Genomic DNA, 13,264 nt, shown 5'->3' with positions numbered 1-13,264 from the left:
GTGTAGCCCTGTCAGGCCCAGCACATGAGAGAGACAAGGTGGGGGAGGGAATATCTTTGGCTGGCCCAGCATCTGTGTGTGAGAGAGAGACGCTAACACAGAAAGCTCCAACACTTGTCTTAGACCAATCTAAGATATTCCCTAACCCACCTTCTGTCTCTCATCACCCAATATCTGGGCACATGAGAAAGGCCACCGAGCCCACCGACGCCCTTCTTTGTCTGCAGTTCTCTTGCAGCCTATCACGGAGTCCCTGGGCAATGCTCTGGAACTGCTCCCCACAAAGCCAGTCAGGACTTTGGGGAGCCTCCTCTCCCTCGGAGCAGACTGTCTTCAGGGCAAGAAGCTCACACGGCTTCACCTTCCTGGGTCTCTCCTTGGAGCATTCAGCATATGCCCCTCCGTGCGCTTCCCACAGCGAGTCCCCCCAAGTGGGGTCCTGAGGAAGCCAGAGGATCCTGCACGCACCCCCACTTCGCAGTCAGACGTGACTCTTAGCCAGCCAGTAAAACAGAGGTTTATTAGATGACAGGAACACAGTCTAAAACAGAGCTTGTAGGTACAGCAAACGGGACCCCTCAGCCGGGTCCATTCTGGGGCCCAGCGAGGCAGACAACTCCGTCCGCACTCACTTCCCGTCCCCAGCCAGCTCCCAGCTGAAACCCCCCTCCAGCCCCTCCTTTCTGGCCTTTGTCTCTTTCCTGGGCCAGGAGGTCACCTGATCTTTGTTCACCTTTAGCTATCCCCTTGCAAGGGGGGAAGGGCCCTGGCCATTTGTTGCTAGGAGACAGATTGTCAGCCATTTATGCACACTGGAGACTTAAGAAATGCATAGGGGAAACTGAGGCAACCACACAGTATTCAGAGGAGACATTAAGAACGGTCCCACTTGGTCACACAGCCCAGCGCTGCGTGCTCGGAGCTTGGCCTCGTGGAAGGGCTCCCTGTAGAGTGATTAAGGGTCTGGGTCTCTAGCAGTTAGGCTGCTGGGCATTTTAAGCCAGCAGGAACTTGTCCATGCCAGCTGCACGTGACTAGTCACCCGGGATCCCCTGTCCTGTGGCACTGGTCTGGTTAGATTTGTAAATGGAGAACCAGTCCTTGCCCACCTCAATGATGTGGTGTTTGTGTTTCCCATGCCAGGGCCATGGTTTCGGTCAGTTTCCAGGAGCGTTGCTGGATTTTCCAGGAGCTGATGGCCATCCTCAACTGCAGGGATGATAGGCGGTACATCCCGGCCATGGCATTCTTCATTCAGGTGAGCCTCACCGGCGGGTGAGGGTCGTGAGAACAGCCCTAGCCCAGCGGTGACTGTGGCATGGGGCTGACCTATGGCCAGGGGCGGCAGGTTTGTAGAAATGTTGGTGGTGACCAGCAGAGCCCGCCCCTCCAAACTGCCTCCCACCTGTCTAAGTCTCTGGGAGGGAGTTTGGGCGGGGGGAGGAGGTCTGGGGTACAGGCACTGGGCTGGGGTAGGGGATTGGGGTGCAGGAGGGGTGAGAGGTTGGGCCCTGGGAGGGAGTTTGGGTGTGGGAAGGGGCCTGCGGTGCAGGCTCTGGGATGGAGTTTGGGTGCTGGGTGCAGGCTCCAGGCTGGGGCAGAAGGTGGGGGTGCAGGAAGGGGTGAGGGGTGCAGGCTCTGGGAGGAGTTTGGGGGCAGGAGGGGGTGTGGAGGGAGGGGGTACAGGCTCTGGGAGGGAGTTTGGGGGCCGGAGTGGGGTGTGGGAAAGGGGTGGGGGTGCAGGCTCTGGGAGGAGTTGGGAGGGTGCGGCGCTTACCTGGGGCTCCTAGGCAGGGCGGGCCTGGGGGCCTCCGTGTGCTGCTACCCCCAGGCACTGCCCGCGCAGCTTCCTACTGGCTGCAGGGGCGCTTGGGGTGGGTGTGACGCAGTAGGGAGCGGGGTGGATTGACCTGGATATGTCGGTTAGTTTTACTGGACTGTCTGCATGGGGGATGGGAGAGCAGGGGATGACTTTAGGTGAGGGACAGTACCTGAGCCTGTTAACCTGAGCCAGGAAGGGGGGTGGGGCAAGTCGACACCTTTGCCCTGGAAACTGGACAAAGGGAGAGGGGGAGAGAAGGAGGAGGAGAGAGCCTGCAGGAGGGGTTTTGGTTTCAGTTTTGGGCTGGGTGGGAAGAGGCAGGGAACCCCAAGTCTGGGGTCTAAGATCCTTGCCCCCCAGAGGGACCTGGCTGAAGGGGTCCTGGTTGTACTTACAAGCCCTGCTTGGGACTGTGTTCCTGTCATCTAATAAACCTTCTGTTTTACTGGCTGGTGAGAGTCACGGTGAATCACAGGAAGTGGGGGGTGCGGGGCCCTGACTCCCCCACACTCCGTGACAGTGGGACACAGACCCACCCCACTCAGGGGCCGCAGGGAGGGGCCGGCAGCCATGTGGAGCAAGCAGGCAGGAAGCCGCTCAGCTCCGCTGCACTGCGGGTGGTGAGTGGGGGCCCCGGGCTCTTTTAAATGGCCCGGGAGACGTGGGGGCAGAAGGCGGGGCCGAGGCCCATGGTGCCCAGGCACCGGGGGCCCATAGAACTCGCCGCCCATGCCTATGGCCAGGAGAGGAGTAGGTGGCTCTGGGGGTGGGTGGGTGACCAGGGGCAGGGAAAGCTCCTAAAGCCCTAGGGGTGGAGTCACTGACTCTGGACATTGTTACCGGCCCCAGCTGGTGTTGCGGGGCTGGAGCAAAGCCCAGGGTCGGGTGTCTCTTGTTCCCCAAGGCTCAGCTCCATAGAATGGTCCCTTGTGTGACCTCGGCCCTGAAGCCCCCTCTGACGTCCGTATGCCATGCGCAGGCCGGGCCCATCCACGGCCAATTCACCTGCCCCCCGTAGACCGGGCGGCCCTTTGGAACACAAGGCTGCAGCCCCCTCCCTCCCTGCTCCGCATGCAGCTGAGCCTTAGTGAGGGAGCAGGGTAGGCCTTGATCTCGGCTGGAGCCTCGAGGGCCCGTTGCGCTAGCAGCGTTTCAGTGGGGCACACACGGTGACCAATCGCGGTGCCCGGCGTACAGCGCATGCTGTGCCCGTGGCAGCTGGAGCTAAGGGCCCCTTGGCAGAGATGAGTCGTGAGGGTCCAGCCCCGTTCTCTAGCTTGTTTCGCTGTTGGTGTGTTAGCTCCTCCAGTGCCCTGACCTTGGCAATAAGCAGGAAGACGCCATCCTGGACCAGTTGAGTGGGCAGCTGAGAGACCCCAACACTGTGGTGCGCTGGCTGGCGCTCAAAGGCCTCCTGAACCTGTCCCTGTGCCCAGAGAAGGTGAGAGGGGAGGAGGGCTGGGGGATAAACCCAGAACCGCAGGGAGCTGCTGCAGGGCTGGGGTCATTGAAACCTTCCATGGGGACATGGCCCTGGCCTCGAGTCAGGAGCCCTGGCTTCTATTCCTGGCTCTGTCACTGACCTGCTTGGTGACCTTGGGCAAGTCTCCAAGCCTGGCTCCTGCGGGGTGTGTCTCTGGGTGTGTGCAGTACCTGGCACTGCCGGGCCTGATTGTGTCTGGGGTCTCTGTGATCCAAAGAACCCTAGCACTAGATTAGCAGCAGAGCTGTGGACTCTAGACCCCAGGGAATGCTGGCGACACCAGTGATCAGGGACGCCCAGACAGAGCCATTTCGCTTCAATTAGGAACCATTTTTTCCTACAAATCCCCTTTTAAAGCCTCATAGGTTTTAACTGTTGATGTCACAGCTCTGTCCCGCAGCACTTGCTCCTCTGAAGAGCTCTACAGGGGCCTTTTGCTGCTAAGATCTCATAACAAGTTTGATACACACAGTATAGTGAAGGCAGAGAAAACCCTTGGGGCTTAAATACACAGATCTGGCAGCCTGGTAAAGAGGAGACAATCTGAAGGCAACTCTCACTAATGATATTTTACTTACCCTGAGAATAGCGGGTCAGTCCGGTTTATTAAACCCGGACTACGATTTGATCAGACATGGAGAGGGCGTGACTGTCATTCTTTGTCATACACCATTCCCACCGTTCCATGAGCCTCAGCCTGGTTTTCACTTGCTTGTGGTTCATTTTTTCTTCCGGAACCGGTTAGCCTGTATTTGACACATTTTTTCCCTGATGCCGGTTGAGATTTTCATAGATTCATAGATTCTAGGACTGGAAGGGACCTCGAGAGGTCATCGAGTCCAGTCCCCTGCCCTCATGGCAGGACCAAATATTGCCTAGACCATCCCTGATAGACAGTTATCTAACCTACTCTTAAATACCTCCAGAGATGGAGATTCCACAACCTCCCTAGGCAATTTATTCCAGTGTTTAACCACCCTGACAGTTAGGAATTTTTTCCTAATGTCCAACCTAAACCTCCCTTGCTGCAGTTTAAGCCCATTGCTTCTTGGTCTATCCTTAGAGACTAAGGTGAACAAGTTTTCTCCCTCCTCCTTATGACACCCTTTTAGATACCTGAAAACTGCTATCATGTCCCCTCTCAGTCTTCTCTTTTTCAAACTAAACAAACACAATTCTTTCAGCCTTCCTTCATAGGTCATGTTCTCAAGCTCTTCTCTGGACCCTCTCCAAAAATGTTTTGTGGGGCTGTCTTTGAAAGGTTCAAAAACCAAATACAGAAATGATTGAATCTGGCTTTTAGTAACAGACCAACCCTAGAACTCGTGTGCAAAATTGGCTCCCTCCTCTAGGCTGGGCTGTAAGGACAGGGACTCGGGAGAACCCAGGTTCGGTTCCTGGCTCTTCCAGACTCCCTGGGTGACCCTGGGCGAGTCACGTAGCCTCTCTGTGCCTGAGTTCCATGTCTGTACAATGGGGATAGAAATCCTTCCTTTGTGTGCCTAGCCTGTAAGCTCTAGGGCAGGGGACGTCTCTTACTGTGCCTGGAAATCCCCCAGCACAAGCCCTGATTGCAGATAGGCCCTCGAGGTGCTATTTGAACCCCTATAACAATAATAGACTTGATTTATTTGGGGTCAATGTGTTGTGCAGAGAACTTTCCACAGATGATACCCGCTAATAAATACCATCCCCTGAGATCTGGGGTACAAGGAAGCAGCTGCTTATATTGCAGGTAGCCGGGCCTGCTGCCCGTGATCCTAGCTGGCTGTGCAAAGGCTTTGAGGTTCTAACATGTCACCTGGAGGCAGGGGCGCTGGAAGACTTTTTATAGTGGAGGTGCTGCACCCCACCTTACCCCTGCCCACACCCCCTGCCACCCCTAGAGCTGGGCTCAGGAGCAGGGCCATGGCTCCAGGAGCCGGGGGCGGGGGAGGTGGATGGAGCAAGGGGACCGAGGCTGGGGCCACAGATGGGGGTTGGCGCAGGGCTGGCAGCTGGGACCCTGTGAGCGGGGCCAGGAGCAGAGCCCCGTGTAAAACCTGGGAGTGCTGCAGCACCCCCTTAGTTCCCATGCTTCTGTCTGCAGGGGAGGTGGACGTTGTTTTGGAAATGGCTTGTGGGTCACTGGAGGGTGTTTTGTAAAGCAGCTCCTCATTTCACGCAGGTGGGGAAACTCCAGCGTCTGCTGCCAGAGGTCCTGGAGCAACTACAGGAGGTAGACAGGGACATCATCGCCGAGGCCATCACCGTGCTGAAAAACATCCTTGCCAGCATGGACAGGCAGAGCGCCAGCCGCGCGGCTGTGCAAGTGGCTGAGAAACTCCTGCCTTTCATTGATGATGTAAGGCCTGGTGGCCCATAGGAGACCGTTCAAACTGCGGACCTGTGAATGGGGGCTGGCGGGTGGGCTAGCAGGGCCTGTGTATGGTCCTAGCCAGAAAAAGGATTGTTGTAAATGATGTGAGCCCATTCCCGCCTTCCTCTGCTACCTCACTCTCCTTCAGAGCGTATGGCAGAAAGGATGGGAACCCTTGTGTCCTGCAGGCCTGCTGACAAAGATCAGGGCAGCCTGGGGACAAGGCTCCCCTTGTGGAAGGACATGCATTCCTGAGTCTGCATGCAGTGAGGGGGCCTCTGCAGCACAGGGTGCAGCAATGCTCTTGCTGGCTTCCAGGGTGACAAGTGATGGTACCCTGGTGAAAATCCTGCCCCTCCTCTCCCTGGCCAGGAATCCCACAGCTGGCCTGGGAGCTCCATAAGGAAACGGCTCCGTTTGTAGGTTCTGCAGCTACCACCCTTTCCTCTCCCCTTCGTTCTCATGGCAGCGCAGCGTCAAAGGAGGGCCTAGTTCTCCCCAGGCCTTTCATAACCACAAACTAGCCCCCGCCGACACGTTCACCAGACTGATGTCCAGTCCCCCACTGGATGGTGAGATCCAGCAAGTGGGCAGGAGAAAGGGGCCCATCCATTACTGCCTTCTAGGGGTAACCCCCAGTGGGGGCTCCTGGAGCGTCCACCCACCTCCCCAGCTTTCACAACACTAAATACTACCCTCAGCCCTGCCGAACTTTGCTGGGACCCTGCCGCTCTTTATTTAGTAGTGGCACAGGCCCGGCTCAAGCTGTTCCCAGGGTCTCCTGGACCCCAGCTGCAGGATCTCGCCCTGGTGCGAGCCCTTTAAACCAAACCCCTCTCGGGCCCGGGGGGAACAGAACAGGTTCTTTATGGGGGGGGTGTTAAATCCAAATAGCGTTAATGAACACAACGCCCATCACCAGGGAAAGGCAAATAGGCCTCAACAACTGGAGGGAAGACCAGCGAGGTGCCAATTCAACATCTGCCTATGCCCACTGCAGTGCAGCTCTGATGCCCCCAGACCGCTCCCATAAGTTTTGTGCAGAGCCTGCCCGGCTGCTCTGAGCTGACACCGGGGGCAGGAGCAGCTGGCTAGTAAGATTAACATGGGATGGAGTCTAGCAAACAAGCCAGGCTACCTGTGTAATGGCATGTTACCCTGTATGATACTGTTCGACTACTAGGTGATGCTCTGTAAAATACCTTATTTCAATGAACCTCAGCTGTATCCAGCAGAGCATTAACGGTTCTTATGATGAACCCATCTGCAGTGCTCAACTTTTGCCAGGGCTTAGCCCTGGCACCTCTGGGCTTGCTGCATCAGTTATGATTGTAAAAAAATTGCTTGAGCCCCAGCACCTCTTTCATTACAAATTAAGCACTGTCCATCTGGTGTGTGTAAACAAGCTCTGTAGGCAGTACATATCTGGTACAGAACATGATATGGTGTCAGGAGTAAACTAAGAACAGAAACCAAAGGAAAACAGCAACACAGGTTGCAGACAGAAGGAACAGCAACAAAGTTTGCAGGGCCTCATCAACATGCCCCACTCTGATTCCCCAGAGAACGTCACCTTTCATAACCCTCCACAATGGACAGACTGGAAACAATGTTTGGCACGATTTTGCATTGCAAACAAGCTGCACAAAGGAACTGGGGATATACAGGTATTGACTTTAATTTAGGCTATGGAGAAGCACGCAGAGCATATCTTTACCTCCTTTGACTTTACTGAAGACCATCACAAAGACAACTATGCAAGGGTTGTGGTTAAGATTGATGCACACTTTATAACCGAGGGAAATGTGGTTTATTAAAGAGCATGTTTTCAGCAAAGAATTCAAGAACCAGGGGAAAATGTTGAAAGTTTTAGAAGACCTCTGCATCCCCTGGCTGAAAACTGTGATTTGTGGAATGTAAAACATGAAAATTTCAGAAACAGGCTGGTTATTGGGTTAAAAGATAAAAACCTTTCATAGAGACAAGCCAGGTGAGGTCTAAATGATATTCCCTCACCTACCTCTAATATCCTGGGACTGTCACAGCTATAACAACACTGCTAAAAACCTTTCACAGTAGCTACCGCCGAAGAGAGATTTAACTCTACCCACAGCTATACAGCTAGCAAGAGTCAGAATTAGTCAAACAACAGGCAAAAGCAAATTGAAAAACCTGCAACTAGTTTAAAAGCTACAAACAGACACTTAAGTGTTAAAAGTCTTTCTCATAAAATCCCTGAGGTAAGGAGAGAGAATTCGCAGGCTAAGAGGGACAAATGCCAGTCTACATGCACAAGGTGTGGAAAAGTCATATCCCAAGGGATGATACATGTCCAGCCAGAGGCGCATGCTGTAATAAATGCCTGAAATATGGACATTTTGCAGCTGTTCGTTGCACTGAAGCAGTCAGGGAGTTGACTCATATTGCAGACAATCAAGACCCATTGATTCTGGGATCTATCACTTGTGATGACATGGCGCCCGCCTGGAGAGTGACATTGAATATTCAAAGCAAGACTATTGACTTTAAAGTTGACTCGAGATCTGATGTCACACAGCTCTGACCCTCCCTCAAGGGATTTTGAACTGCATGGGCACCGAACCAATTTACAAAGACAAAAGCTTTGCGTTCCGTGTGTATGAGATCAAAGACCAACAACCTTCTCAGCTGCAGTGTAGCAGCCATGATGGGCCTAGTGAGAAAGATGGAAGAACTTGAGGATCTGATGCTATTGGGCTTTTGAAAGGTGATCTAGTCCAAATCAACTTAAGAGGCAATGCTGAACCAGTGAACAACCACCTCTACAAGAGAGAGAACTGGGAAAGACTAGCTGCAGATTTTTGTGAATTCAGAGGACATCATTGCCAGGTCATTGTGGACTACTTTTCCAGCTATATAGAAATAATGTACTTGAAAGACATAACATGTTGCAGTGTTATTGAGAAACTGAAGTGTACGTTTGCTCATTTCTGTATCCAGAACAACTAGTGATGGACAATGTCCCACAATTCACTGCAGCAGAATTTAAGTCAGTCTGAATGAAATATGATTTTGCTCATATCACTGGCAGCCCAAATTACTCACAAGCGAATGGAGAGGCTGAGAGAGCTGCGCAGACAGCCAAAAACATCTGACAGCAGGAAGATCCATTCCTTGCTCCTCTGAATTACAGATCAACACCAACAGCAGCTCCTGCATCTAGTCTAGCACAACTCCTCATGGAAAGACAACTCAGAACTACTGTTCCAAGAACCTACTACGAAGTGGCCAGACAGGAAGAGCGCAGCCAAATCAGATAAACAGGCTAAAAGAATCATAGAATCATAGAATATCAGGATTGGAAGGGACCTCAGGAGGTCATCTAGTCCAACCCTCTGCTCAAAGCAGGACCAATTCCCAACTAAATCATCCCAGCCAGGGCTTTGTCAACCCGGGCCTTAAAAACCTCCAAGGAAGGAGATTCCACCACATCCCTAGGTAAAGCATTCCAGTGCTTCACCACCCTCCTAGTGAAATAGTGTTTCCTAATATCCAACCTAGACCTCCTCCACTGCAATTTGAGACCATTGCTCCTTGTTCTGTCAACTGCCACCACTGAGAACAGCCGAGCTCCATCCTCTTTGGAACCCCCCTTCAGGTAGTTGAAAGCAGCTATCAAATCCCCCCCCTCATTCTTCTCTTCTGGAGAATAAACAATCCCAGTTCCCTCAGCCTCTCCTCATAAGTCATGTGCTCCAGACCCCTAATCATTTTTGTTGCCCTCCGCTGGACTCTTTCCAATATTTCCACATCCTTCTTGTAGTGTGGGGCCCAAAACTGGACACAGTACTCCAGATGAGGCCTCACCAATGTCGCATAAAGGGGAATGATCACATCCCTCGATCTGCTGGCAATGCCCCTACTTATACAACCCAAAATGCCATTAGCCTTCTTGGCAACAAGAGCACACTGTTGACTCATATCCAGCTTCTCGTCCACTGTGACCCCTAGGTCCTTTTCTGCAGAACTGCTACCTAGCCATTCGGTCCCTAGTCTGTAGCAGTGCATAGGATTCTTCCATCCTAAGTGCAGGACTCTGCACTTGTCCTTGTTGAACCTCATCAGGTTTCTTTTGGCCCAATCCTCCAATCTGTCTAGGTCCCTCTGTATCTGATCCCTACCCTCCAGCGTATCTACCACGCCTCCCAGTTTAGTGTCATCTGCAAACTTGCTGAGAGTGCAGTCCACACCATCCTCCAGATCATTAATAAAGATATTAAACAAAACTGGCCCCAGGACCGACCCTTAGGGCACTCCGCTTGAAACCGGCTGCCAACTAGACATGGAGCCATTGATCACTATCCCTTGAGCCTGACGATCTAGCCAGCTTTCTATCCACCTTACAGTCCATTCATCCAGCCCATACTTCTTTAACTTGGCGGCAAGAATACTGTGGGAGACCGTATCAAAAGCTTTGCTAAAGTCAAGGAATAACACATCCACTGCTTTCCCCTCATCCACAGAGCCAGTTATCTCCTCATAGAAGGCAATTAGGTTAGTCAGGCACGACTTCCCCTTGGTGAATCCATGCTGACTGTTCCTGATCACTTTCCTCTCCTCTAAGTGTTTCATAATTGATTCCTTGAGGACCTGCTCCATGATTTTTCCAGGGACTGAGGTGAGGTGAACTTATGAACACTTTTACAACAGATGTCACGCAGAGAACTGCCTTGTCTAGAACCTGGTGCCCGGAGGTGACATGTAACTGCTGATTGGGGTCACCGTTTAAAGGTTCAGCCACTCCCAGAACAGCTCAAGTCACCCCGTCCCCAGGCTGCCCCCTCAGCCTCACCTCCCAGAAAGCAGTGGCCCCTCCCTACAGCATCCAGCTATTGCTCCTGGTTCTCCCTGCTTGGCACAGCTCGCCCAGCCTCCCTGGTCACTGGACTGGTTCAGCTCTGCCAGCAGCCATGCAGGGCGGGGGCCCAGCAGCACCATGTGACCAAGCGGGGCTGGCTCTGATTTAACAAGAAACCCATGCACAGGAGTGGGGCAACCCTCAGCCCACTCCGAGCCCCTGGAGGCTGGGTGGCTTCCAGTCATGGCTTCCAAGGCCCCCTATCTGGGAACTCCTGCACATTTACCACTCCTTGGCCCTGGGTTAAATCCACCCCAGGTCCCTGTGCGTGGCTTGAACAAACACCAGTGTAGGAATTTGCCCCCCACGCTTGGCCCCCTTGGCCTGGCTAGAGGGCCGCTGTGGGTCAACAGCAGTGTGAGCTGGGCCCGCAAAGCGGGAGGACAAACGACACCCCCTCCTTCGCTCTTTGAATCTTTCCTCATCACTCCCTCTCTGCCGCCCCTGTCCTGGCGCTGCTCTGCCCTGAGCATTCCCCCTTGGCTGACACAGGTGTGTGCTGATGTCAGTGTGCCCAGAGCTGGCTGTGAGAGTCCAGGGGCAGTCTCACCCCACCTTACTGCTCTCCCTGGCCAAGAAGTTACCAGGCCAGCCCCTCAACTGGTGAAAATCTGCATCTCTATTGCCGTCAATGGCGCTATGCCCATGAGACTCTGGCCCCAGCTGTGGCTGTATGGCTGGGGGTGAGTTACCAATACCCCCTGCAGGGCAGACATCTCTGGCACATGAGCGCTCGCCCCGCTGGGTGAGAATGACTGTCACAGCGTCTCCTCCCCACGTCGTCTCTTGCAGGTGTCCAGCAGGCTCCGGGTGCTCTCCATCACCCTCTTTAAACACCTGCTGGAGCTTGTAAGGGGGCTCGACAGGAGGCGGATGAAGGCACATGTGCTCCAGAGCCTGGTCCCGCTGCTCCTCCTCGTGCATGATGAGCGTCCCAACGTGTCCCAGGTGAGGCCACGAGCTGGAGCCTGCAGCGGATACCGTTACAGAGTGACCAGTAATTTGTTTTGAGGGGGCAGCATGTGACACCCCCTCTTTAAAGGGTCTCGCTGACAGAGGGCAGGTGCTCAGTGCTGTGACAGTCAGGCGCTCAAAATCACTTGAACGTTGAGTGCAGTAGCGCCATGACCATGGCGCCCCACCCAACTGCTGAGTCTTCCCTGCATCCTCTGAGCCCAACACTCCCCCCCTGCAGCCAGGCTGAGAGATTGGGTGGGGGGAGGGGTCGCCTCACCACTCCTACAGCCACTGGCCTCCGCACATTCCCTGGCTGTGCTGGTGGGAAGAGCACAACCCTGGCCATGGCCCCTACCAGGAGCAGGGCTACCCAGTCTCCAGATGGTGCGCAGGACCCAGTGTGCCCTTGGCCAAGCGGCCCGTACAGCCCGTACTAGACATGAGATGCCCAAGCCACCCCCCCTCCCCCCGCCCCAGGTGTCTCTGCACATGCTAGTGCTCATGGCCACCATCACTTGGGAGCCAAATGCCACCAGCACTAATGAATTCACCCTCCTACCCACCATGAGGTGGGGAACTGAGGCACAGCATGAGGCCTAGCGCCTCAAAAGTATTGATCACCCATAGGCATTAGGCACCTAAATCCCTTTGCAGCCCTGGGCCTAAGCAACTTGCCTGAGTTCCTGCAGGGAGAGCTGGGAATTGAGTCAGGTCTCCAGCTATTGCCTTAGCCACACCACCGCCCTTCCGCAAGCAACCTGGGGCCGGGAAGCGTTCAGCACGCACGGTCTCCCTGCCTCCGGGTAACGAGGCTAATGGCTTCCAGCTCCCGTAACCGTGGCCGGCTCGCCCTGGCCCCACTTGTTTTGCAGGTGTGTTGGGACACCCTCAGCAGTGCGGCAGAATTCCTGAAGTGGCACCAGCTTGGTGGCTTCATCCAGCGCAAGGATACCTGGCAAAGCTGTGACTGCCTGGTGAGGGAGCCCTCAGGTCATTCACTGCGCAGCCCTCGTGGTAGGAGCGGGGGAATCGGTGGATAGGGCACCCCCCATTGCCCGGCTCTGTGCCCACACTGAGCCCCAGCCCTGGGACCACTCCTGGCCCTGGGTGTAGTCCCTCTGCGTGATCCCCCCGGCACAGGAAAGAGGGGTGAAAACAGGACATGCGCTCCAGACACCTGGAACCCGGCCTGCGGGACGGAAAGGCCTTTAATAACCTTGTGCTCCCTTGTTCTTGTCCTAGCTGACACGCTACAAGGGGAGAGCCAACAACTTTCTGTGCCAGACCATGGCCTTTCTGGAGAACCCACAGACTCCACTTAGACAAGCGGCCATCAGGTTCATAGGTAACCACAGAGCAGGGGTCCCTTTAACAGGGGGGCTGGATCCGGTCCCAGGCTCTCCTCAGTCCCTACCAGCAGCGATAAGTAACCCTTGGGCTCCTGATTGTCCAATGCAGGATCAAGGGTGTCAGAAGTCCGCAGGAGCAAGCTCACCCCAAACTGCCCTGATCGGCTGATGGGCCCCCTCTAACCCCATTGCTCCCCATGCAGTCCCCATTCCCCCCCGCATACCCCACCATGGGCTCTTGGTAGTGAACCCTCAAGGTGCTGTGCTCTCCTTTGGCAACCAGTCCTGTAACCATCCCTGGGGACTCACCCTTTGCCCTGGGGACTCGGGAGCACCATCCTGGCCAGTGAGGGGCGGGGGAAGCGAGGGGTTGCTTGGAGGGTGACATTTGACACCC

At 54.6% G+C, this 13,264-nt stretch overlaps 1 protein-coding gene across 1 annotated transcript; it reads left to right on the top strand.

Moving 5' to 3' along the window:
• Nucleotides 1-1,019: 1,019 nt before the first annotated feature.
• On the top strand, nucleotides 1,020-12,863 carry LOC135978930 (uncharacterized; the record flags this gene model as incomplete). Its single annotated transcript, XM_065579631.1, has 5 exons — nucleotides 1,020-1,258; nucleotides 3,123-3,263; nucleotides 5,473-5,649; nucleotides 11,354-11,509; nucleotides 12,761-12,863. Coding segments are annotated over exons 1-5 (688 nt in total), but the record flags the coding sequence as incomplete, so codon positions are not given.
• Nucleotides 12,864-13,264: the final 401 nt, after the last annotated feature.

The sequence above is a fragment of the Chrysemys picta genome, unplaced genomic scaffold, assembly GCF_011386835.1.
Source record: "Chrysemys picta bellii isolate R12L10 unplaced genomic scaffold, ASM1138683v2 scaf547, whole genome shotgun sequence".
In the NCBI taxonomy this organism is placed as follows: domain Eukaryota; kingdom Metazoa; phylum Chordata; order Testudines; family Emydidae; genus Chrysemys; species Chrysemys picta.
Note: the sequence above shows the minus strand (reverse complement) of the source record. Positions and strands in the feature narration are given on the sequence as shown.